The 27,852-nt window shown below is 44.0% G+C and overlaps 1 protein-coding gene across 1 annotated transcript in view; it reads right to left on the minus strand.

Moving 5' to 3' along the window:
* cfap47 (cilia and flagella associated protein 47) overlaps positions 1–27,852 on the minus strand; it is a 433,070-nt gene that overhangs the window by 42,914 nt on the left and 362,304 nt on the right. The window contains exons 58-59 of the mRNA XM_033032292.1: positions 19,579–19,673; positions 16,106–16,255 (exon numbers count right to left, since the gene is read on the minus strand). Coding sequence (XP_032888183.1) covers positions 16,106–16,255; positions 19,579–19,673 — 245 coding nt within the window. The remainder of the gene's footprint in view (positions 1–16,105; positions 16,256–19,578; positions 19,674–27,852) is intronic.

Raw genomic sequence — 27,852 nt, forward strand, 5'->3', positions numbered from 1 at the left:
GGGGGGGGGGGGGGGGGGGAGGCATTACACTTTTGCGTTGGGGCATTACACTTTTAAGTGGTGAAAGTTCTGACATAACAGGACTCAGCCTGGTGAACCTTCTCTGTAATCCCTCTCTATGGCAACGATGTCTTTGAGCATTGGGCATTGTGACATCACACGATGGAACCTTCACCATTGGCTGGGGCTCCTGCATAGGCATATGTAAATGGTTCCATTCCGATTGGACATATGTGAAGATTGGGCATTGTGACATCACACGATGGAACGTTCAGCAGGGGCTGGGGCTGGTGAAGGTTCTGTGGGTGTGAAGCCAGTTTAGGTTTGAAATATTGGGGGGGGGGGGGTTAGGATTTGATTAAAAACGTACACTTAAACACGTCGAAATGTAATGAGGAACGGATACTTAGAAAGAAAAGTGAAATACCTACCAAAATGGAAAAGATGTCGGCGATTCAGCGTTCCCCCTTATCCTTAAACTTTGCACCCCTTGTTCTGGTCTTCCCCAACATCCGGAACAATCTTCCTGCATCTAGCCTGTCCAACCCCTTAAGAATTTTAAACGTTTCTATAGGATCCCCCTCAATCTTCTAAAATCTAGCGAGTACAAGGCGAGTCTATCCAGTCTTTCTTCATATGAAAGTTCTGACATTCCAGGAATCAGTCTGGTGAACCTTCTCTGTACTCACTCTATAGCAAGAATGTATTTGAGCATTGGGCATTGTGACATCACACGATAGAACGTTCAACATGGGCTGGGGCTCCTGCATTGGCATATGTAAATGATTCCATTCCGATTGGACATCTGTGAGCATTGGGCATTGTGACATCACACGATGGAACGTTCAGCAGGGGCTGGTGCTGAAGCTGAATCTATGAGTGAGAAGCCAGTTTAGTTTTGAAATATTTGGGGGGGGGGGAAGGATTTGATTAAAAACGTGTACTTAAACACGACGGAATGTAATGAGGAGCGGATACTTAGAAAGAAAAGTGAAATCTCTACCGAAATGGAAAAGACGCGGGCGGTCCTGCGTCCGGTTTTGGAGTTGCGGAGAATCAAAGGGAGCGCGCCAGCAAAGGGAGTGGGCCAGGCTGCCGGACGGACGGCCGGACGGAGTTCCGTTTCGGAATCTGGGGCGAGAGTTTTATATAATAACTAGACCAAGTGCAGACCCGTTGGGTCTGTTTCCCCAACGGCGTTTGCGGGGGGTGGGGGGTTGAGAAGAGGGGAGGGAGGGGAGAGGAGGAGGAGGAAACGGGATAGATTTGGGAGGGAAAGGAGAGCGGGGTAGGGGGTGAGAGATGGGGAGAGAGATTTCGGGGAGGGGGGATGGGGAAGATGGGGAGGAGGGAGAGGGGTGGGGGAGAGAGGGGAAAGAGTGGGGAGGGAGAGTGGAGGGGAAGGGGGAGAGAAGTGGAAGAGTGGGGAAGGAGGGAGCGGTAGGGGGAGTGATGTACCTGCCTTCTCTCCATAACCCCTGATCCCTTTAGCCAACGCAGCCGTTCCCTACCCGTAGCCCCCACTGGGGGGGGGTGGGGGGCGGCATCACACACACTAACCACCCCCACACACAGAGTTGGAAAAGTGTATAAAGACCGTTCCCTACCTGTAGCCCCCAGCGGAGACGTGGTCGTCGAAGTAGGGTTCCGGCCGTCTTAAAATAGCGTATCTTGAAGTCGTCGAAGTCGGGTCCGTCTCGGCAACGCGGGGGGGGGGGGGGTGGCGGGGCGGCATCACACACACGAAGCATCCTCACACACAGAGCCTTAAAAGTGTAATGCCCCAACGCAGCCGTTGCCTACCCGCAGCCCCCACGGGAGACGTGGTCCTCGAAGTAGAGCCGTTCCCGAAAGGCCGTTTTTAAATGGCGTCGCGTGAGGTTGTGCTGCGGGCGCCAGCATCCGTTATGGTCGCTGGCCAGCAGGAGGCGACAAAATGAGTGAGGGGGGGGGGGGGAGGAGAAGGTTTTAATGAAAAAAATGGACATAAACATAACGAAATGTAATGAGGAGTGGATAGCTGGAAGGGAAAGTGAAATGTCTACCGAAATGGCTGCTTGTATGGGTGAGAAGCCAGTTTTTATTTGAAAAACTGGGGGGGGGGGGGGGGGGGGGGGGAGGAGGCATTACAATTTTGCGTTGGGGCATTACACTTTTAAGTGGTGAAAGTTCTGACATAACAGGAACCAGCCTGGTGAACCTTCTCTGTAATCCCTCTCTATGGCAACGATGTCTTTGAGCATTGGGCATTGTGACATCACACGATGGAACGTTCACCATTGGCTGGGGCTCCTGCATAGGCATATGTAAATGGATCCATTCCGATTGGACATATGTGAAGATTGGGCATTGTGACATCACACGATGGAACGTTCAGCAGGGGCTGGGGCTGGTGAAGCTTCTTTGGGTGAGAAGCCAGTTTAGTTTTGAAATATTGGGGGGGGGGGGGTTAGGATTTGATTAAAAACGTGTACTTAAACACATAGAAATGTAATGAGGAACGGATACTTAGTAAGAAAAGTGAAATCTCTACCAAAATGGAAAAGATGTCGGCGATTCAGCGTTCCCCCTTATACTTAAACTTTGACCCCTTGTTCTGGTCTTCCCCAACATCCGGAACAATCTTCCTGCATCTAGCCTGTCCAACCCCTTAAGAATTTTAAACGTTTCTATAAGATACCCCCTCAATCTTCTAAAATCTAGTGAGTACAACGCAAGTCTATCCAGTCTTTCGTCATATGAAAGTTCTGACATTCCAGGAATCAGTCTGGTGAACCTTCTCTGTAATCCCTCTCTATGGCAACGATGTCTTTGAGCATTGGGCATTGTGACATCACACGATGGAACGTTCACCATGGGCTTGGGCTCCTGCATAGGCATATGTAAATGAATCCATTCCGATTGGACATCTGTGAGCATTGGGCATTGTGACATCACACGATGGAACGTTCAGCAGGGGCTGGTGAAGCTTCTGTGGGTGAGAAGCCAGTTTAGTTTTGAAATATTTGGGGGGGGGGGGGGGAAGGGTTTGATTAAAAACGTGTACTTAAACACGACGGAATGTAATGAGGAGCGGATACTTAGAAAGAAAAGTGAAATCTCTACCGAAATGGAAAAGATGTTGGCGATTCTGCGTCTGGTTTCGGAGTTGCAGGGAATCAATGGGAGAAATGTGGCCAGAAGCCGTACATGTAAATGGATCCATTCCGATTGGACGTCTGCGAGCGTCGGGCATCGCGATTGGACGTCTGCGAGCATCGGGCATTGTGACATCGCACGGCGGGAACAAATCGAAAGGCAGGCAGGCAGCCGGACGGAGTTCCGTTTCGGAATCTGGGGCGAGAGTTTTATATAATAATAGATAGATAGATAGATAGATAGATAGATAGATAGATAGATAGATAGATAGATAGATAGATAGATAGATAGATAGATAGATAGATAGATAGATAGATAGATAGATAGATAGATAGATAGATAGATAGATAGATAGATAGATAGATAGATATAGGAACATGCTGGAAAAGGTACAGGAATTTGGGTAGGACGACTATCTTGACCAGATTTATCCGGGCCGCGAGGGATAACGGTAAGACTGACCAGCGGTCAAAGTCTTTTTCAGCTTTCTCAACCAGAGGCAGGAAGTTTGTGCGGAACATATCAAATATAGGTATTGTGATAAAAACGCCGAGGTAGCGAAATCCGTCCTCCGCCCATTTGAATGAGGTTAAAGAGCGAGGGAGCTGCTTAGCCGATGAGTTAATCGGTAATAGTTCACTTTTTTGGTAGTTAAGTTTATAACCAGAGTACACCCCAAACCGTTCTAAAATATTCATAATCACAGGGAGAGAGCTGACTGGATTCGAGATGTACAGGAGCAGGTCATCCGCATACAATGAGACTCTATGAATTGTGTCAAACCGTGTGATACCTTTAAAGCCCTTCTCTGAGCGTAACCAAACCGTCAAGGGTTCTATCGCGACAGCAAACAGAAGTGGTGATAACGGGCAACCCTGCCTGGTACCTCTCCGAAGGGGGAAGTGGGGCGACAGTGTGTCGTTTGTTTGTACTGAGGCCACCGGGGACGAGTATAATAGACTGACCCAATAAATGAAACTATTGCCGAGGCCAAACCTGTCCATTGCCTCATATAGGTACTTCCACTCGACCCTGTCGAAAGCTTTTTCGGCGTCGAGGGAGACCACTATCTCCGGGGTCTCACTACTTGGTGAATGGATGATGTTAAGGAGACGCCTAGTATTGTGGGAGGACTGTCGGCCTGGCATAAACCCTGTTTGATCTAATGAGATAATAAAGGGCATCACTTGTTGAAGACGGAGCGCAAGAACTTTAGAGAGGATTTTGAGGTCCACATTCAAGAGTGAAATTGGTCTATAGCTACTACAAAGCAGAGGATCTTTCTCCTTTTTAAGAATTAGGGAGATAGTAGCCAACGACAAGGTGGGCGGTAGGCGACGATGTAAAAAAGCCTCATTGTACATATCTCTCAGGACTGGTGCGAGGAGAGCCGAGAAAGCTTTGTAATATTCTACAGTGAAGCCGTCAGGGCCGGGCGACTTTCCGCTTTGCAGCGATGTGATGGCTGCTTGGACCTCAGTGACAGTTATGGGACCACCCAAGACTCTCGTGGCTTCATCGTCAATTCGGGGAAACGTCATACTACGGAACATGTCATCTGCAGTGGGAGGACAATCGGAAGCGTATAGCTCAGCGTAAAATTTAGCAAATGCTTCATTAATTCTAAGAGGATCGGTATGAATCTCCCCTAAGCTGGATCTAATGGCTGGAATTAGCCGTGAAGTCGCCTCGGTTCTGGCCTGATGGGCCAAAAGCTTCCCAGCTTTATCCACAGATTCAAAAAAGTGTTGCCTAGATTTAAGCAGTCGTAACTTGGCTTTAATTGTAGACATGAGGTCAAAGTCTATTTGTAACCTAAGGCGTTCTTTATAAAAATTAGGGTTTGGGACAGATGCGTATTTATCATCAATGTCCTTTATTTTTCGTAACAGGTCTGCCATTTGGGACGTCTCGGCTCTTTTCAGGTTGGAGACAAAAGAGATAAGTTGGCCCCTAATATAAGCTTTTGAAGCTTCCCAGAGTATACCTCTTGCTATGTCCGGCGAGTCATTCAGCTCAAAATATAAAATGATTTGAGAGTGCAGGAATTGCTTGTAGTGAGCCTCTGCTAGTAATAAGGAGTTGAACCTCCACTGTTTAAAGGGGTTAGTTCGTTTACGAAAGTGAAGATCGAGGGAAGTCGCAGCGTGATCTGATATCACGATACTATGATACTCGCTGGATTTAATTTTGAAGAGCAGTCTGTTATCTAAGAGGAAGAAGTCTATACGGGTATAGGTACGGTGCACGTGGGAAAAAAATGAAAATAATTTAGTCGTGGGAAATGTATGTCTCCATGGGTCAGTGAGCCCAAGTTGTTTGGTAAAAGCATGCAAAGTCCTACCTGATTTAGTTAAAGTGGAGGCTTTGTTCGAAGATCTGTCCAGTATAGAGTCTTGGACCAGATTAAAATCTCCACCCACAATGATGTGGTAATTTTCAATGTTTGGGAGAGATGTAAAAAATTTGGTTACAAATGAGCTGACATCCCAGTTGGGACCGTAAATACTGGCCAATATGACAGGTGTGTCTTACAGTTTGCCAGAGACCATGACAAAGCGGCCAGCAGGGTCTTCCACCGTTTTCTGTGGTTCGAACATAACGTTTTTACGAATCAGGATAGCAGTACCCCTAGCCCTATAATTAAATTTTGAATGAAATAAGTGGCTAATCCAGCCTCTCTTAAGCCGTGTTACCTCTCTGTTGCGAAGGTGTGTCTCTTGAATAAAAAATATATCGCCCTTGAGGTATTGCAAGTGGGCCAAGATCTTATCAGTCTTAGTAGGACCCCCCACTCCCCTCACGTTCCACGAGACAAATCTAAGAGTGTCGTTTGTGTTGGCCATATTTAGCTATATCCAAACGAGTGGGCAGAGCGCTGTAATACTGCAGATTGAAATGGAAGAGCGCATCGAAGCCAGCTGCTGAGAGTGGGGGTGTGGGTGGTAAAAGGGGAAAAGAAAACAAAAGGAAAAAAAAAGAAAAAAATACATACATACGTATACACACAACAAACGGTCGTGACACATATCACTTAACCATCTTTCAAACCTGAGTCCCCGGACCTGAGGTCCCCAATGTCCCAACCGAACCTTGAGTGCCCATTGCACCAAGGTACGTTGTCCTCGCATCCGCATGGAGTAGTCCGATCTTAACTCCCAATATTTCCACATCCCAAAGCAGCAAAGTCGCTCAATATCAGTAAAGTAACATAAAATGAAATAACTATAATAATGATAACAATGATAATAATAATTTGAGAAATAGACAATAGAAAATAGAAATAGAAATAGAAATAAAGTGAAGTAAACCTAAATGAATAGATACAAAGTTAAAATAATAGCCTTGGTAGTTGTACTACCAATGACATTGCTAACACTAATGGTAATAATAGTAGTGATGATAGTAATAATACAACAAGACAAATTAACAAAATTAACAAAATAGTGATACTAAATAAGAAAGCCAACGTATAAGTGAAACAGGAATAGCTTCCTTTGGTATAACATAGTATAACTTAAAGTTGGTAAGGTATAAAGAAAGAGTTAGCATTAGAGAGATTAACAAGTGGCAAACTGGATTCTTGGATTAAGGCGCAGGGCAGAAGAACATCAATTAAGTTTTGTTAAACAAAAACGTTGTAAGAGCTCAAAAGGGAACTGCAGATGCTGGAATATCGAAGGTACACAAAATTGCTGGGGAAACTCAGCGGGTGCAGCAGCATCTATGGAGCGAAGGAAATAGGCGACGTTTCGGGCCAAAACCCTTCTTCAGACTGATGGGGGGTGGGAGAAAGAAGGAAAAGGGGAGGAGGGGGAGGAGCCCGAGGGCGGGCGGATGGGAGGGTGGGAGGAGACAGATAGAGGGTTAAGGAAGGGGAGGAGACAGCAAGGGCTAGCAAAATTGGGAGAATTCAATGTTAATGCCATACGGACGCAAGGTCCCCAGACGGAATATGAGGTGCTGTTCCTCCAATTTCCGCTGTTGCTCACTCTGGCAATGGAGGAGACCCAGGACAGAGAGGTCGGATTGGGAATGGGAGGGGGAGTTGAAGTGCTGAGCCACCGGGAGTTCAGGTAGGTTATTGCAGACTGAGCGGAGGTGTTCGGCGAAACGATCGCCCAACCTACGCTTGGTCTCCCCGATGTAAATCAGCTGACATCTAGAGCAGCGGATGCAGTAGATGAGGTTGGAGGAGATACAGGTGAACCTTTGTCGCACCTGGAACGACTGCTTGGGTCCTTGAATGGAGTCGAGGGGGGAGGTGAAGGGACAGGTGTTGCATTTCTTGCGGTTGCAACGGAAAGTGCCCGGGGAGGGGGTGGTGCGGGAGGGAAGGGAAGAATTGACGAGGGAGTTGCGGAGGGAGCGGTCTTTGCGGAAGGCAAACATGGGGGGAGATGGGAAGATGTGGCGAGTGGTGGGGTCACGTTGGAGGTGGCGGAAATGGCGGAGGATTATGTGTTGTATTTGGCGGCTAGTGGGGTGAAAGGTGAGGACCAGAGGGACTCTGCCCTTGTTGCGAGTGCGGGATGGGGAGAGAGAGCAGTGTTACGGGGTATGGATGAGACCCTGGTGTGAGCCTCATCTATGGTGGCGGAGGGGAATCCCCGTTCCCTGAAGAACGAGGACATTTCCGCCATTTCACCTGTATCTCCTCCAACCTCATCTACTGCATCCGCTGCTCTAGATGTCAGCTGATTTACATCGGGGAGACCAAGCGTAGGTTGGGCGATCGTTTCGCCGAACACCTCCGCTCAGTCTGCAATAACCTACCTGAACTCCCGGTGGCTCAGCACTTCAACTCCCCCTCCCATTCCCAATCCGACCTCTCTGTCCTGGGTCTCCTCCATTGCCAGAGTGAGCAACAGCGGAAATTGGAGGAACAGCACCTCATATTCCGTCTGGGGACCTTGCGTCCGTATGGCATTAACATTGAATTCTCCCAATTTTGCTAGCCCTTGCTGTCTCCTCCCCTTCCTTAACCCTCTATCTGTCTCCTCCCACCCCCCCATCCGCCCGCCCTCGGGCTCCTCCCCCTTCTCCCCTTTTCCTTCTTTCTCCCACCCCCCATCAGTCTGAAGAAGGGTTTCGGCCCGAAACGTCGCCTATTTCCTTCGCTCCATAGATGCTGCTGCACCCGCTGAGTTTCCCCAGCAATTTTGTGTACCTACGTTGTAAGAGCTAATTGGTGTAACGCAGCCTTGACTATAATGAGTTCTTATCAGCCCCAGACAGTCTGCTATGAAGACTAGTGTAAACAAACCATTCAAATGCTGGCCAGCTGCTAAAAGCAAGAAGGCAGAGATCAAATCACGAACCACAATGTGGGTCCCTTGAGCCCTATTTTATAGCATGTACAGGGGAAGAGCCTTTCAAGTATAAACATTAAAAGGAAAAGTTGGTAAGACATAGTCATGAACGTGGTGATTTCTTACCGGCCTCATACGTTTCAAGACAGGGGTCTGGTATAACAGCAAGGCCGAGCGCTAGCAGTGGCTAATTGCTAAGGGTAGTCAAGCTAAAGTTAGCCCATAATGTAACCCATAATGTAACCGTAGATTAACTGGATCCCTGTGCCATTCGGATGTAAACGTACCGAGCAGAGTCAGTCATCTGTGGGTCCCAGTCTGCTTCGACGGTAAGATGAAATGAAATCCTGAGCGTCCTCGGGAGATGTTAACCATCGCCTCTTTCCCTCCCCGGCCATGATGAACAGCTTGGCCGGATAATGAAGGGAAGGTTTGAGACCCAGGTTGTACAGCTCCTTCATGGCGTCTCGATATGCAGAACGTTGTTCAACTATCTCGGGACAGTAATCTTCAAAAATGTGAATCGGGATATCTTTGTACTTCAGCTTACCCCTCTGCCTCCGAGCCTAACGCACCACCAACTCGCGGGTCTGGAATCTATGGAAGCAAACCACAACTGCTCTGGGTTTCCCACCAGGGCTTGGTTTGGCTGCTAGCGTGCGATGGGCTCGGCCTAGCTCCGGGGCTGATTCCAGTATGCGTTCGCCAAGTCTCGAGCAGGAGTTGAGAGAAAAAAGCTGTTGTTTGGGGGCCTTCGATGTTCTCGGGGAGGCCGACTATCCTTACGTTATTTCGGCGACTCCTGCCTTCCAGGTCGATAAGCTTAGACTTAAACTTGGCGTTCTCTTCGATGACCGTAGTTAGCATTGTCTCCATAGCTCGCATGTCTTGGCTGGTGGTATCGGCAAATGTTTCTAATGACGAAAGACGCTGTTGTTGATCTAGAATAGTGGTCTGGATATTGTCCAGCTTCATTTCCAGCTTGGTGAACGCTGCGTTAAATTCTGCCAGTAGCGATGCCTTGTGCTCTGTTAACAAGGCTGCTAGCGTAGCCATGATGGTGCTTGTCGTCGAGTCTTCAATATTTTGCTCCTCTTTCTTTCTTCTGCCTGCCATCTTTACGATGTGGAGGAGTGCTGTCGATGGTGTTAAATATTTATGGTAGTTTTAAAACTTAGGCTGAGCTGTAATAACAGTTGAAGGTTAACAGATTGGGAGCTTGGAAAAAGTGCGACTACTCCAGCTTGTTGCTCCGCCTCCTCCTATTTATCTGTGTTTTTGATCTAATTATGGAGGTTACACCTGGACCTGGAGGATACATGCTGGTGGTAGTAAGGAAGTGATTTCTTCCAACTGGCCGCTTTGAAATTCATGACAATGACAGGAAAGGTATCAGGGTATGATGTCTGGTGTTTATTCAGTTTGCAGCTCCTCTAGTGCTAGAAGACTGTCTGTCTGGGGCGGGATGTAGACCATGATCACTGAAATGAATTCCCTCTGGAGGGAGAAGTGATAGCAATTCACCACTACTGAACCACTACGTCTGAGCACCACAAAGAGTTTACCATGAGACAGACACCATCTCCTCTCGCATTCCCCGATGCCGTCATCCGGTCCATATAATGAATGGAGAAACCTTCAGGTTAGAAGGCTGAGTCTGGAGAGCTGGGGGTGAGTTATGAGTTGGGACGACAGATGGCACAATGGGCTAAGTGTTCGGCTGGCAACCGGAAGGTAGCCGGTTCGAATCCCGCTTGGAGTGCATACTGTCATTGTGTCCTTGGGCAAGACACTTCACCCACCTTTGCCTGTGTGTGAATGTGTGTGAGTGATTGGTGATGGTCGGAGGGGCCGTAGGCGCAGATTGGCAGCCACGCTTCCGTCAGTCTGCCCCAGGGCAGCTGTGGCTACAGAAGTAGCTTACCACCACCGAGTGTGACTGAGGAGTGAATGAATAATGCGATGTAAAGCGCCTTGAGTATTAGAAAGGCGCTATATAAATTCCATCCATTATTATTATTATTATTATGGGGCCAAGGAAAGAGCGTTCACGTCGCGGCCCTGTTTCAACCAATCTTTCCACCACCACGCACAAGAAGCACAAGAAGCGCAAGGCAGACACCATTGTGCAGATGCCAAGAAGTGTGTTCAGCTCTGGCTGAACAACTTCTAATCATGTGTGTGGACTCGATAAGAAGAAGATTATTATTATTATGTCCCTGTGAAATCATCTCTTGACAATTGATCAGCAGTTTGGAGAGCTGTGACATCTACATTTCAATAAAGTACTGCAACAATAACTCATTTTAATTAACCTTTTCTGTTTTTTACTATACTGAAGCTAATTCGTTACCAAACTTAGGCAGATTCTTAAACATGAAATCAAAAGTTGTTATTCAAGATGCTTCTTCTTCTTCTTTCGTATGGCATGCACAGCCTAAAGTTGTAGGTCAACTTGTTCAATTTGATCTTATTTGATTGTGCACACCGATTGATTGCATTCATCGAAACAGGGCGGACAACATGAAGGTTGCAATTTCCCACCCCATACAAGATGCAAAGCTCCACTATGAATTTCATGAAGAGCATGTTGCTGTCTGCCTCAGAATTGAAAAGCATGGAAAACCATGAAGTTAAATCTAGTTCGTTAAATACCCTTCCAATTACAAACATGAGATGGCATTGAAAATTTACTTTTCCTAATATAGAAACTCATTCTTTCAGATTTTAACTGTAACTACAGATCGGAATCATTTAATACTTTTACCTTCTATTTATTTGTATGTAATATGGCATTTAAATCACACGATCAAGAAGAAATTGAAATAGGGGTTTTGACATCCATTTCAGAATTTCCTCCTTATTCCTAAATTATAATTTATATATGAAACTGCTGAGGTCCCAGCACAGATCACAGATCCCTGTGGAACTCCACTCGTCACAGACATCCAGCCAGAATATCTACCTTTCCACCACAATCCTCTGTCTTCTATGAATAAACAGGTTCTGAACCTATACGACCATGTCATTGTGAATCTCGTACATCATACTCTTCTGGATGAGCCTACCATGAGGGACTTTATCAATAGCCTTGATAAAATCCATGTTTACAACAATTTAATCAATCTCCTTTGTCACCTCCTTAATCAAGTTAGTGAAACACGTCCTACTGCGTACAAAGATGTGCTAGCTATCTCTAATTAGCCCATTTTCTCCGAATGGGCTTGCTTCGAAAAGGAGAATGCCAATGTCTGTTCTTGGGCCGCCATGGTCGCAATGACAATGTAACTTCAGTTATCATAGTCAATGTCAAAAGATTCTTCATGAGGATGAATCCTTGGAGAACATCCGGTCACAATGGTATAACAGGCCGCATTCCTAAAACCTGCGCAGAACAGCTGGCTGGACTTGTCATGGACGTTTTCAACCTCTCATTACTAAGGTCTGAGGTTCCCACCTGATTTAAAAGGACATTAATAATACTAGTGCCCATGAAGAGTAAGGTAACATATCTCAATGACTCCAGAACGGTGGCACTAACATCCGTGATGAAGTGCTTTGAGAGGTTGCTAATGACACCTATCAACTTCTTCTTGCGTATGGCGTGCACAGCCTAAAGTTGTAGGACAACTTTCGAGTGGGCGGCGCGACCGACGTTGCAGTGGCCTCTGCAGTCCGTCTGTCTTTTTTTTAATTTAAAAAAAAAATGTTGTCCTGTTGAATGTATAGTTTGTTGTGGTTTTTATATTGTTTTTAGCTGTGTATATGTGGGGGGCGGGAGGCGGGAACTTTTAAATCTCTTCCCTGTAGGGGTGATCCGACCTTTTCCCTGTCGGGTCTCCGTTGTCGTGGGGGCCTAGCACCGTGGAGCGGCCTCCAGCCGGAACGACCTGGGGGCTCCAATTGCGGAGCCTGCGGACTTACCATCGTGGGGCGGGCCGGCTTCAGAGTGTGGAGAGGTGTGGTGGCGCGCGGCTGCGACCCGACTCCGGAGCTCGGAGGCTCCAGCCGCAGGTCCGGTGGACGGTGACATCGGGAGCTCACGGGTCCCTGGTGGGAGACCGCTTTTCGGAGCTCCCGCAACAACAACTTCTCCCGCCCGAGTTGCGGGGTTGAAAATGACCCGGAGCGGGGTCTTACATCGCCCGGCGCGGCTTTAACTGCCACGGGACTTGCCATCGCCCGCCGGGGGCTTTAACATCGGGAGAAAAAATGGAACACAGGGGAAAGACAAGACTTTGCCTTCCATCACAGTGAGGAGGAGATTCACAGTGATGGATGTTTGTGTAAATTGTGTTGGCTGTGTGCCTTGGCACTTTTCTTGTTGTATGACTGCAGAAACCAAATTTCATTTGAACTTCATTTGAGGTTCAAATGTCTATAAATTGTATTGTATTGACCTTATTTGATTGTGCACGCCGGGTTGATTGCATTCGTCGAAACAGGGCGGGCCATGTGAAGGTTGCAATCTTCCACCCCATCTATCAAGTCATACCAGAGCAAATATCTGGACCCACTACAATTTACCTACCACCACAATAGATAAAAGGGAGATGCGATCTTGTTGGCTCTCAACCCTGCACTGAACACTTAGACAATAAGAACATGTACATCAGGCTAATATGTAATAAACCAAGTATACTGTAATGACCAAAGATAGACACAAAATGTTGGAGTAAATCAGCGGGTCAGGCAGCATCTCCGGAGAAAATAGATAAGTAACATATTTGGTTGGGATCCCTCTGTAAATAGTACACTAGATTGTTGTTCTTCGACTAAAACTCAGTGTTCAACATGATCATCCCCTCCGAACTTTGTCAAACTCAGGGAACTGGATTTCCATTCATCTCTATGCAACTGGATACTTGACTTCCTCATTGGCAGATCACAATCAGTATGAATTGGCAACAGCACCTCAGTTCCTTGTGTTTCCACTCTTGATTCTTTACTCACTATGGAACTGTTGGCCTCCAGGTTCAAGAATCGCCATCAACTATTAGACTCTAGAACCATCAACTTCTTCTTCTTCTTGTGAATGAAACACAAACCAAAGGAATAGTTAGATCTCAAGCTGGGTGTTGAGCAGCCAGGTTGTTGTCTCTGCGTCAATGTCTGTCGGGCCCTGAGCTCCATTTGGTGGGTGGTAGAGCGGGCACCCAGAGATTACATGGTTGGCTGTCTGTTGTTCTGCTCCGCATTCACAGGCTGGGCTCTGGCGGAACCCCCATCTCCACATGCTGGCATTGAAACGGCCAACTCCAGTACAAAGTTGAGCTTCACCCATGCTCCTCTGGGGAGGTCAGACCCTGGACAGCTTTTATCGGGTGAAGAGATGTAGCTGTGTAATGGAGATGAGGTTGCCTTCCACTCCTGTGACCACTTGGTGGCTATCCAGTGTGCTTTTCAACCATCAACCACACTGCATAATACGAAGAACAACTCAGCACCAAGCCACGATGGCTTTTGTGTAAGGTTAAGGGGCTGTCCCACTGCGGCGACCTAATTGGCGAGTTTCGGGTAAATTGGACACGAATAGTGGAGAGTGAAGACGACCTCCTTCGATGTCCTTCGACCCCCCTTCAACTATGTTGAAGACTATCTACGACTACCTTCGACTACCTTTGATTACCTTCGACTACCCTCGATTACCTACAAATAACATGACGACCTACTACAACCTACTTCGACTAAATCTACGAGTAAAAAAAATATCGATTTTTTCCATGGCGACCTTTTTTTACTCGCGGGCATTTTTCAGCATGTTGAAAAATACGCTGCGACCTAGCTGAGGCCTCGAATACGCGGGGACTACTCTCGGGCCTGAAGGAGAGTTACAAAGACCTCCTAGACCTCGTGTCGACCATGCTGCAAGTATGAGTCGAGGGCAAACTCTTCTAAACTCGCCAATTAGGTCGCCGCAGTGGGACAGCCCCTTTACACTATGTATTTTGTCGTACTATTATGGTTGGGTTACTTTATATCACTGATAATTTATTATATTATTGTTTATAGTTTATTGATTTGTTGTGGGGTGAGGTAATGTGCCCATAAAGCTGCAGCAAGTAAGAATGTCATTGTTCATTTCCTGGTGTATTTGACAATTAAACACCCTTGACTTGAATTATTTAAAAACCTATATATTTTTCAAAATTACATTCAAGAACAATGTAACTGCTCACCCACTAAAAATAATATCATTTAAACTAATTTGGCCAAATCATAAAAACAGAGGCTATGTTTCCCATTCATTTGGATGCAGACTGAGAGCTGGGAAAGTGATTGAAGATTATTATGCTCTGAGCCATTGGAGAAGCACAGGGCAGCTAGAAGCAGGGAGGACAGGAAAGAAAGATGCTTCTGTCAAGTTAGACTGACAAACGTGCAAAAATCTTCTGCAGGAATACACAGCAACTCTTGGAAATCGTACTAGTGCTGGGGTTAAAGATCTGCCTCAATAATATTAACCCAATTATTTTATGGTATAAATAATGCACATTACTGCAAAACAAATATCCCTTATCATCATTAATAGGAGAAATCCAGTAAAGATAATGCCCTAATACAATAACTAAGTGTACATATCGATGCCAAGTTCTGTATTTATTCTTTGGTGAAAATTTCTATTTATCCATGCTGAAGATTAGCAAATACATTCACCTTCAAACAGGTGCAGCCCAAGTGTAGTAAGGGTGACCATCTGAATTGTATGATAATTTGGACTTTTTTTTCGGTGGTTGTTCAAGGGCTGATATAGAGATGTAATTGCAGACACAATATAAATAATTGAACGTGCACATAAGTCTTTGCTATGCATGTCAGGTAGTGACTTTTTTGAAGTGAAAATGTTGTTATACTCTTTTTATACGCTTGTACAGTATCTATTAGTGTTGCATTTGTCTATACAGATGTAATTAAACGTATGCATTCACATATTGCTACACTGGATTACTTTCAATTCAATAGTTTTCCAATGGAATTGGATTGAAAGATTGCATTGTGCTTTTGGATCCTCCCAGTTTTGCCTAGACTGAGGAAATAGGTAACTGTATGGATATCTCAAAGTTACTGCACCAAAGTGTATTGATCATCAAGAAAGTCAGCTGGATTGTGAAGGGGGCAATGGAGAATTCTCTTGTAATCAAATGGCTCACCCAGATTGTTGCAGCAGGTACTTATGGACCATAACACTAAGTAGTAGAGAGTGCACAAGCCTATTATTTATTTGCGCTGATAAGCAATTGCAATGAATGAACAGGGCTTTGTAATTGACATTTCATTACTCAGTGGGTACCATAGATTGTGGGTACTCCCTTGAGTAACTGTCAGTGAGAATTAAAACCCCACAAATCATGTGAATTTTATAAATTTTATTGTGTTTCAATCCAGCGTTATGAACATGACCATCATTGATATACTTCCAAATCTCTTTTTTTTTCCAAAGAGGAATATTTGTCTTGATAGACTACAAAGTATTATTAGCAATCTGAATTACTAAGAACTTTGTTATGTATTTTCATAATTAAACAGCTAGTAAAAAAGTTAGTTAAATGGAAAACATCAACATTTTCATGAGATGCCAACCAATGTCTGGCTCTTTCTTGTAACGAGGGGAAGAAAACAGGCAGAAATTTGTTTTGTTGAACTCTGTAACTTACTGTTGGTTTCCTGAATCTCCTCTTCACAAGTACAAGAAATGTCAGTTTCATCCTCCATTATTGCTGTTTGTGCAGAACCAGGAACGGCACCAGTAAGGATAATTTCTATTGTTTTTTCGATTCTTTGTTGAGCTTGGCACTGGATCACAGCTATGGAAAATAAGGATATTTATATTTTGGAGATGTTGCGGGTTTGCTCAGCACTTTTAGCAAAATCCTTGTAGTTCTTGGATATGAGTATTTTGTGTCAACCTGTATTTATATCAACATAATAAAATTTCCCAACCACGGGTGTTCGGTTTAGTTAAGTTTAGTTTAGTTTAGTTTAGTGATACATCATGGAAACAGGCGTTTCAGCCCACCAAGTCCACGCCAGCCATTGGTCACCTATTCACACTAGTTCTATGTTATCCCACTTGGGCATCCAAGAGGGGCAATTTACAGAGGCTAATTAACCTACAAAACTACATGTCTTTGGGATATGGGAGGAAACCAGAACACCCAGAGAAAACCCACGTGGTTACAGGGATAACGTGCAAACTCCACACAGACACCACCCAAAGTCAGAATTGAAGCTAGATCCCTGGTACTGTCCAGCAGCATCTCTACCAGTTGCACCACTGTGCCACCCTTAAACAACATTCATCACCAAATGCCCAAAGAAGATATTAAGTCAAGTAGATAAAAGATTGTGTTAATATTTTAAGGAGCATCTTGAAGTTGCACAAACAGTTAAAGAGCCAACAGGTGTAGGAAGGTAGATCCAGAGGTTAGAGTCTGGCCGATTGACCAATGGTGGAGTGATGGAAATCTGGGAAGGGGTAAGTCCTAGGTTTGTGGAACTGCAGAGATCTCAAATTGTAGGGCTCGAGGAGAAGCAAGGTCATGGACTGAGTTGAAAATAAAAGGGAGGATTTTAAAATCAACATGTGGCTGGAGTGGAGACATTGTAGTTCGGCAAACACAGACTCATGGGCACACATGGAACTGCACATGATGGTTTACCAAAAAAGTCACAAGTGTTGGAGAACTCAACATGTTAGGCAACATTTCTGGAGAAAGTGAAGAGGTGATGTTTTGGTTTAGGACCTCTCTTCAGACTGATTGTGGTGTTGTGTTGGTTGGGGTGGGGTGGGGTGGGGTGGAGAGAAGCATGGAAGTGATAGATGGATACAGGTGAGGTGGTGTTTTTGATTGGCATATGGTTGGACAAAAGACAGAGATGAAAAGACAAAAAGTGTAAGATAAGGACAGAAGAGTGAGAATTCTTCTTCTTCTTGCGTTTGAGGCAGCAGAAGTTATGTAACGCCCTCCAGGAGCTGTAGCCAGTTCAATGTACTGTTGTCGAGGGCCATGAAGTCCACCCCTCCACCAGGGGAGCGGAGGAGAGGGGGATGGTCTTTGTAGGTTCATTACTTAAACTGGAGAATTCAATATTAATGCCATTAGGCTGTAACTTACCAAAACCGAATAAGAGGTGCTGTTCCCCCAGTTTGCATGTGGCCTCACTCTGGCAATGGAGGAGGCCCAGGGCAGAAAGGTCAGTGTTGGAATGAGAAGGGGAGTTACAATGGTTAGCAACTGGGAGATCCAACAGGCCTTGACAGACCGAATGTGAGTGTTCAGCAAAACGGTTGCCTAGTCTACTCTTGGTCTCGCCGATGCAAAGGAGACTACATTTGGAACACCCCAAATGCAAGAGATGAGGTAAGAGGAGTGATGGGTGTACAGGACTGATCTATGCCACGCACCTCATTAAAATAATTCAGCTTCCTGAGACACAATTGTTTGCCTTTCCACCATCTTCTGTCACTCATAATGGCAGACTGTTTGATAACTGGAGTATTGTCTGCCTATCCTCAAGTGCAACTAGATTGAAGAAATATATAAAACTCTTTGAACCCCCCTTGTTGGCTGAACTGGGAAATTGTTGTATTTCATAGCTGACTCTGCATAGACACATCAAGAAAGTGCCACTTAATGCTAACCTTCTCATAAGAGAGAATTACAATCCCCATTAATTATTCTGAAAATAAGTTCTGAATTTGTTTCCCTTCAACTGAGGGTAATATCCTTTAGCCCTACGGCTCTGGACAAGGGGAGATTTCTTATAAAATTAAGACTTCAGTTCATGGCAACTAGTTATTAGAAAGTTTTCATTTACTGCCAAATTAAATTATCACAAATTATCACTTAAATGGTTCAGTCATACAACAACTATTCTCATTGATTCCTCATTAAATCATTGAGCAGGTGGATGACAACTGGCTCAGATAGAATATCAGTGACTAGCAAAGAGTCAGCATGCTTTTATGCTCAAAGAATACTGAAAGTACAGTGTATGACCCTTGTGCGCAGTGGCTGAAGAAAATCACATGTGAGCCACCTTTCATGTGACAACCACCACAAATCAGTTCAACAGCTCCTGAAAAGAATTTCAAATATTTTTTGAAGGTCTATATATTTTGTAAATCAAGAATTGCAAACACTATTAATTGTGGTTTCAGAGGAAATTATAACTCCTGTCAGTGAATTGATTTAGTCAGATGTTTTGAATTGAAAATATCATATGCATGGTATAGGATAATACATATTTAAATTGAAGTTTGGAAACACGGTAGATATGGTTAATTAATAATAAGTAACGTGGTACTTTAAGAGTCGCAAATCATTAAGAATACGTGTCACATGGTTATCCATGGCTACAGTTCAGTTGCAAACCAATTAGCAGAAATAAAGTTTATGGTTACTTTCAGCTCAATTAACGAAAGAGTGGCTATTTCATTGCACCAAAGTGTATTTGAAATGCAGTTGTATTTCTTTTGGGATAGAACATTCTGTTTCTGTTCATAGAAAAATTTAACTGAATAAAATTTCCATGGATTTCTTTGATTTGCTACTGAATTGTGAGAAACCAAGTGACAGTAGTGTTCGATATTCATAAATTGGATATATTAGATAAAAGTAACCAATATAGTTGTACGACTATATTGCACTTAGTATTACAGATAAAGAAATATTGCTGGTGTTTAGTTTTTCTTGTAGTGCAGCTTACAATCCTCAAAGTTCTTTGGGTAAAACATCATTCATGTTTGGTTGGGCACAAGAATACATATTATCACCTGCTGATTACATTCTCTTTCTGATTATACTGAAATCAATGGAATTGATCATAAGGATGAGAGTAAAGGTGACACCAATTAGTTATATATCAACATAGCAATACTTAACAATGTAGACTATGTGCTTTACTTTGTGCCTATTTATACATCAGTAGTTCTCTAAGAAATGGGCATGTCCCAGTAAGGAGCAATTTTCAGAAAAAGACAGTTTCAACAGTGTCATCCCTGCATTTGTAAATGGTTTGAACTGCTGTGCTGTGATTTAATAGTTTCAACTGTGTGCTGCAGTTTAACCAACTTCTAAATGATTGATGACGTCTTACTGGAAGCAAATATCCTTTACTGACTTACCAGGGGGCCGTTTTGCTGGCAATGCTTCAGGGATACCATTAATCGGATACAGCCATCGAATTGCAGAAATTTCCCCCTTTTCCGATCTGCAAAAGCTAAGGCAGAATAGAATTATTGCTACTCCTACAGAACTTATTGATCTGCACTTGGGATTTAAAGCCTCTCTCCTTTCCCTCTTAAACCTTACTGATTGCAGTGCCAGCACCATGATGCTGCAGTGTAGGGTGGGAGATAAATTTCTCATCCGTCAGCTAAGCACTAATCTTGTGGGACATAGTGATTCCCTGATGTAGAACCTGCATTATTATCATCCCATTGAAATTCGACTGCCCATGCCTTCCCTAAGCATCGTCCGTCATCTTTGTCAGATATCAACAGCTCAGTTCTTGTGTACCTTTAAAGCCAGACTACGATTAAATGAAACGTTATCTGGAAGCTGAGGGACATGGTTCAGGTTGGCAAACAGTAGAGAAGCAAATCATGATCAAAATTGGAATACTCTGGTGTGAGCAGACAGTTGAGAACAAAGGAAGAAGAGAAATTGTAACTAATTTAACTGAGGTGAAATTCAAAGATGTAAAGCAATTTGGGGTTGGGGAAATGGAATATGTGGGTGAAAAGTTGGTATTGATGGCACTGCCCTGAGCTGGTTCATCTCCTACCTCAAAGGTAGGAGTTTCTCTACTAACATAGGCAACACTTTCTCCTCCCCAGCTAGCCTCTGCTGCGGGGTTCCACAAGATTCCATCCTTGGCCCCATTCTCTTCTCCCTGTATATGCTCCCCTTACACCAAGTTATTCAAAGGCACGGCATTTCCTCCCATTGCTATGCAGACGATACACACCTCTATCTCCTCCTGAAGCCCAAAAACCAATCAAATCTACGTAACCTTATCCACTGCCTCGAGGATATAAAGTGCTGGATGGCCCAGAACTTCCTCCAACTAAACGAGAGTAAGTCTGAGGTCATCCTTCTCGGTCCCTCGGACTCAATCAAAATGATAGCAAGCAGCCTTGGAAGCCTTACCCCATTACTCAAACCTCACGTCAAAAACCTTGGCGTGATATTTGAGTCAGCATTGAAATTTGACAAACAAGTCAATGCCGTGGTAAAAGCTAGCTTCTTCCAGCTTCGGACGATAGCTAAAATATAACAATTCCTCCAGTTTGATAACCTCGAAAAGATCATCCACACATTTATCTCCTCCTGCCTAGATTACTGCAACTCCCTTTACACTGGCATCAGCCAATCTTCCCTGTCCCGCCTGCAACTGGTCCAAAATGCCGCAGCGAGACTCCTGACGGGCACCCGAAAAAGGGACCACATCACCCCGATTCTGGCCTCTCTCCACTGGCTCCCTGTGCGGTTCTGAATAAATTTAAAGATCTTTATGTCTACAAAACCCTTAACGGGCTTGCCCTCACCTACATCAAAAGTCTACTTACCCACCACATCACCTCCAGGTCCCTCAGATCGGCCGACTTGGGGTTATTGAACATCCCGTGGTCTGGGCATAAGCTCAGGGGCGACCGCGCCTTTGCGGTTGCAGCTCCTAGACTGTGGAACAGCATCCCCTTTCCCATCAGAACTGCCCCCTCCATCGACTCCTTTAAGTCGAGACTTAAAACGCATCTTTACTCTCAAGCCTTTCTTGACGTCCTCTGAGGGAGGGCTATATGTATGTATTTATGTATGTACTTAATCTATGAACCAATGTTGTATAACGTTAGTACCTCCACCAATGTAAAGCACTTTGGCCAACGAGGGTTGTTTATTAAATGTGCTATAGAAATAAAAGTGACTTGACTTGACGACTTGAAAATGCAGGGAAGAATATTAATGGCGGTGAATGGACATGCAGAACAGAAAGGAGATTTTGAGAGTAAAGAGATATCTGGAGTTACACAAATAGGGAGGAGAAGGGGACATATGAATTGGATGAATCGGGAAAAAAAGACTGGACGTGAAAACAGATTTACAGCTGCAACAGTAAATGTCTTGCTTTTTGCTTCATGCGCCTCTCATTGGCTTCTGAATTGCAACACTTCAGCCTAACTTGATCCGTCCAAGCCACCTGGTTTTTAAGCAACTCTAGCTAGCATGTTACTAATCTCCATTTGAATCACTTCCCATGTGGTATCCACATTACTCAATGATAATAGATTAGAAAGAAAATTTTGAAAGACAAGTCACAGAAACAGTTGCACTGCAAGACAAAAAAAATAAAAGAATAAAAAAAACAAAAAACGTAAAGAAAGTAAATAAATAGGACACAAAAACCTGTAACTTTATTAATGAAAAGATAATGAATAATACCAGAATGCAGACCAGAATAATACCAATCATTTAAAAAAATGATTGTTTTCAAGGTAAGCTAGAATGTTGTATGATTTTTATATATTTTTCAGGTGTCTCGAGAGATCTGCATTTGCTCAAAAGAGATAACTTGAGTTTCAACAGGATAGAGAGAATGGGAATATTGATTTTTCAAGTGAGCATTCCTAAGCTGATGGTTTCCTTTCACTGAGACCCATGCAATGAGTCTCGGAGTAGGAAGTGATTGAGAGGAATTGTTTTTGCCATGCTTCATTATTTTGAAGAAAATGGCTCCACTTGAGTATGTCTGGCACCATTTCAGAGTAGATTTAAGCAGATTTATTATCTGACCATCAAAAATTACTTCCCAATTGCCAAAGTGCCATGAGATGTCTGAAGAAGGGTCTCGATCTGAAACATCACCCATTCCTTCCCTGCAGAGAGGCTGCCTGTCCCGCTGAGTTACTCCAGCATTTTGTGTCTGCCATGAGATGACATTGACTTGTGGCCTTCAGTTGGACTTTAGCATCAGGGAACTAGTTCTTTTGAAGGTTTGATTTTTTTTTAACTTATAAATTGTGTAAAATGGTAATCTGCTGTATTGTTTTCTTCTCTGTCAAAAGTTTGATGATTACTTAATTCCCTCCCTAATCTTTTCTATAACTTGTAATAAATACTAAACAGTGGATGCATAATAATTACTGTTGTGATTCTGATCCAAAGGAAAAATAAACTATATACACAGTAAATATATATAAAAAGGTTGCTGTGATTTGCCTATAACCTAAAGTTCTTTATAGATTTTCTGTGTCTTCCCCATATCTGAATTTATTTGCTTAGCTTTGTCTTGGTCTTATCATCTTAACGGTTAATATAAATAGCTGAAAATCAGTACTGATCCCTGTGACACCTCCTTCAATACAATTTGTAAACCTAAAAATGACCCATCCCCTCTCTGTTTTCTGTCACTTAACCAATCGTTGATCCATAACAACTCAATACCATGAGCAATTACCCTTTAAGGTGAAACACTAAGGGGCAGAAAACGCTAGTGGGAGTTGTGTACAGGCCACCTAACAGTAGTAGTGGAGTTGGGGATGGCATCAAACAGGAAATTAGAAATGCGTGCAACAAAGGTAAAACAGTTATAATGGGTGACTTCAATCTACATATAGATTGGGTGAATCAAATTGGCAAGGGTGCTGAGGAAGAGGATTTCTTGGAATGTATGCGGGATAGTTTTCTAAACCAACATGTAGAGGAACCAACGAGAGAGCAGGCTATTCTAGACTGGGTATTGAGTAATGAGGAAGGGTTAGTTAGCAGTCTTGTTGTGCGTGGCCCCTTGGGCAAGTGTGACCATAATATGGTTGAGTTCTTCATTAGGATGGAGAGTGACATCGTTAATTCAGAAACAAGGGTCCTGAACTTAAAGAAAGGTAACTTTGAGGGTATGAGACGTGAATTGGCCAAGATAGACTGGCGATTGATTCTTAATGGGTTGACGGTGGATATGCAATGGAAGGCATTTAAAGACTGCATGGATGAACTACAACAATTGTTCATCCCAGTTTGGCAAAAAAATAAATCAGGGAAGGTAGTGCATCCATGGATAACAAGGGAAATCAGGGATAGTATCAAAACAAAAGATGAAGCGTACAAATTAGCCAGAAAAAGCAGCCTACCAGAGGACTGGGAGAAATTCAGAGACCAGCAGAGGAGGACAAAGGGCTTAATTAGGAAAGGGAAAATAGATTATGAAAGAAAACTGGCAGGGAACATAAAAACTGACTGCAAAAGCTGTTATAGATATGTGAAGAGAAAAAGATTAGTTAAAACAAATGTAGGTCCCTTGCAGTCAGAAACGGGTGAATTGATCATGGGGAACAAGGACATGGCAGACCAATTGAATAACTACTTTGGTTCTGTCTTCACTAAGGAAGACATAAATAATCTGCCGGAAATAGCAGGGGACCGGCGGTCAAATGAGATGGAGGAACTGAGTGAAATCCAGGTTAGCCGGGAAGTGGTGTTAGGTAAATTGATTGGATTAAAGGCCGATAAATCCCCAGGGCCAGATAGGCTGCATCCTAGAGTACTTAAGGAAGTAGCCCCAGAAATAGTGGATGCATTAGTGATAATTTTACAAAACTCTTTAGATTCTGGAGTAGTTCCTGAGGATTGGAGGGTAGCTAATGTAACACCACTTTTTAAAAAGGGAGGGAGAGAGAAAACGGGGAATTACAGACCAGTTAGTCTAACGTCGGTAGTGGGGAAACTGCTAGAATCAGTTATTAAAGATGGGATAGCAGCACATTTAGAAAGTGGTGAAATCATTGGACAAAGTCAGCATGGATTTATGAAGGGTAAATCATGTCTGACGAATCTTATAGAATTTTTCGAGGATGTAACTAGTAGAGTGGATAAGGGAGAACCAGTGGATGTGTTATATCTGGACTTTCAGAAGGCTTTCGACAAGGTCCCACATAAGAGATTAGTATACAAACGTAAAGCACACGGTATTGGGGGTTCAGTATTGATGTGGATAGAGAACTGGCTGGCAGACAGGAAGCAAAGAGTAGGAGTAAACGGGTCCTTTTCACAATGGCAGGCAGTGACTAGTGGGGTACCGCAAGGCTCAGTTCTGGGACCCCAGCTATTTACGATATATATTAATGATTTGGACGAGGGAATTGAATGCAACATCTCCAAGTTTGCGGATGACACGAAGCTGGGGGGCAGTGTTAGCTGTGAGGAGGATGCTAGGAGGCTGCAAGGTGACTTGGATAGGCTGGGTGAGTGGGCAAATGCATGGCAGATGCAGTATAATGTGGATAAATGTGAGGTTATCCACTTTGGTGGCAAAAACAGGAAAGTAGATTATTATCTGAATGGTGGCCGATTAGGAAAGGGGGAGATGCAACGAGACCTGGGTGTCATGGTACACCAGTCATTAAAAGTAGGCATGCAGGTGCAGCAGGCAGTGAAGAAGGCGAATGGTATGTTAGCATTCATAGCAAAAGGATTTGAGTATAGGAGCAGGGAGGTTCTACTGCAGTTGTACAGGGTCTTGGTGAGACCACACCTGGAGTATTGCGTACAGTTTTGGTCTCCTAATCTGAGGAAAGACATTCTTGCCATAGAGGGAGTACAGAGAAGGTTCACCAGACTGATTCCTGGGATGTCAGGACTTTCATATGAAGAAAGACTGGATAGACTCGGTTTGTACTCGCTAGAATTTAGAAGATTGAGGGGGGATCTTATAGAAACGTACAAAATTCTTAAGGGGCTGGACAGGCTAGATGCAGGAAGATTGTTCCCGATGTTGGGGAAGTCCAGAACAAGGGGTCACAGTTTAAGGATAAAGGGGAAATCTTTTAGGACCGAGATGAGGAAAACTTTTTTCACACAGAGAGTGGTGAATCTGTGGAATTCTCTCCCGCAGAAGGTAGTTGAGGCCAGTTCATTGGCTATATTTAAGAGGGAGTTAGATGTGGCCCTTGTGGCTAAAGGGATCAGGGGGTATGGAGAGAAGGCAGGTACAGGATACTGAGTTGGATGATCAGCCATGATCATATTGAATAGCGGTGCAGGCTCGAAGGGCCGAATGGCCTACTCCTGCATCTATTTTCTATGTTTCTATGTTTCTATGTGAACATCATACAATGCCATTTAAAAAATAAAACAGACTCCTTTTTCCACCTGGCAAATTGCAGCCTCAAACAATTTCAGTACATTTCTCCATGATTTCCTTTTCATAGGCCTTTTTACTAAATGTTGAATAATTTTCTGAGTGTCCCTTGACTTCTGCTTCATTCGTGAACTTAACGATTTCCCTGTGACTGGTGTGCAGATAACTGGGTTTTCGTACCCTGCATTCTCTCTCTTTCTTGAGGAGTGTTGTTCCCTTTTGATTCTGGAAAGGGCCAAAGAGTTTTCCAATCTGTTAGAGCCTTTGCAGAATCAAAAGGGAATCCTGAAAGGTCACACATAATACATTCACTATCTCTGCAGCCATTTCTTTGAAAACCAGACAATGTAGGACGTGGGTTATTAGTCTCTAGTCTCTTTGCTGCCTAAACTGTTAAGAACTTCCCCTACTCTTTTTTTAAATTTTAGTCCTGTTAGTTTATCAGTAACCTTTGTCTGCTGATAATGTTATTTTCAATTTTTTCCCTCACTTTGCCCTTTATTTCCTCATTTTATTAACATAGAAATATAGAAAATAGGTGCAGGCGTACGCCATTCGACCCTTCGACCCTTCATGGCTGATCATCCAAAATCAGTACCCCTTTCCAGATTTTCCCCTAATACAAAAGTATTCAGACCCCTTCACTTTTTCCACATTTTGTTACTTCACATCATTATTTTAAAATGGATTAAATTCATTGATTTTTTAAAAATCATCAATCTACACAGAATACCCCAGAATGAAGAAGGGAAAAAGAGCGGTGTTCAGAAATGTTTGCAAAATAATTAAAAATAAATAACTGAAATATCACATTTACATAAGTATTCAGACCCTTTGCTATGATACTCAAAATTGAGCTTAGGTTTATCCTGTTTCCATTGATTATCCTTGAGATGTTTCTACAACTTGATTGGAGTTCACCAGTGGTAAATTAAATTAATTGGACATGATTTGGAAAGGCACACACCTGTCTATATAAGGTCCCACAGTTCAGAGCAAAAACCAAGCCATGAAGACGAAAGAATTGTCCATAGACCTCTGAGACAGGATTGTGTCGTGACACAGATCTGGGGAAGGGTATAAAATGATTTCTGCAGCATGGCATGTCCCAAAGAGCACAGTGGCCTCTGTCATTCTTATAGCCCTGTCCCACGGTGCGAGTTCATTCCAAGAGCTCTCCCGAGTTTGCCCTGATTCGAACTCGGAGATTTACGGTAATGGCCACTTGTCGGTACTCGGGGCTCTCGTGGACATTTTTCAACGTGTTGTAAAATCTTCACGAGTCTTCCTGTGCTTTTACCTGCTGGTAGCGAGTCTTCCCGAGTACCAGTCATTAGCGTTACGAACCGCTAAGAGACGTCCCCGAGCTACGACGTACCCGCTACGTTCATTCTCCGTGCTTACCACGAGTTTGATTTTTTTTTTAAACTCAGGAGAGCACTCGAATGAACTCGCACCGTGGGACAGGGCTATTAAATGGAAGAACTTTGGAAATAACTGGACTCTTCATAGAGCTGGCCACTCAGCCAAACTGAGCAATTGGGGAAGAAGGGCCTTGGTCAGGCAGGTGACCAAGAACTTGATGGTCACTCTGACAGAGCAACAGAGTTCCTCTGTGGTGATGGGTCAACTTTTCAAGAAGGACAACTATATCTGCAGCACTCCACCAATCAGGCCTTAATGGTAAAGTGGCCAGACGGAAGCTACTCCTCAGTAAAAGGCACATGACAGCCCGCTTGGAGTTTGCCAAAAGGCATGAGAAACAAGGTTCTCTGGTCTGTTAAAACCAAGATTGAACTCCTTGGCCTAAATACCAAGCGCCACGTCTGGAGGAAACCAGGCCCCGCTCAACACCTGGCCAATACCATACCTACGGTGAAGCTTGGTGGTGGCAGCATCATGCTGTGGGGATGTTTTTCAGTGGCAGGGACTGGGAGACTAGTCAGCATTTGGGAAAGATGAATGGAGCAAAGTACAGAGAGATCCTTGATGAAAACCTGCTCCAGAGCATTCTGGACCTCAGACTGGAGCGGAGGTTCACCTTCCAACAGGAGAATGACCCTAAGCACACAGCCTAGACAACGCAGGAGTGGCTTCGTGACAACTCTGTGAATGTCCTTGAGTGGCCCAGCCAGAGCCCGGACTTGAACCCGATCGAACATCTCTGGAGGGACCTGAAAATAGCTGTGCATCGACACTCCAAAATAACAGAACTTGAGAGGATCTGCAGAGAATAATGGGAGAAATTACCCATATACAGGTGTGC

This window comes from Amblyraja radiata, chromosome 14 (assembly GCF_010909765.2).
Source record: "Amblyraja radiata isolate CabotCenter1 chromosome 14, sAmbRad1.1.pri, whole genome shotgun sequence".
NCBI lineage: Eukaryota > Metazoa > Chordata > Chondrichthyes > Rajiformes > Rajidae > Amblyraja > Amblyraja radiata.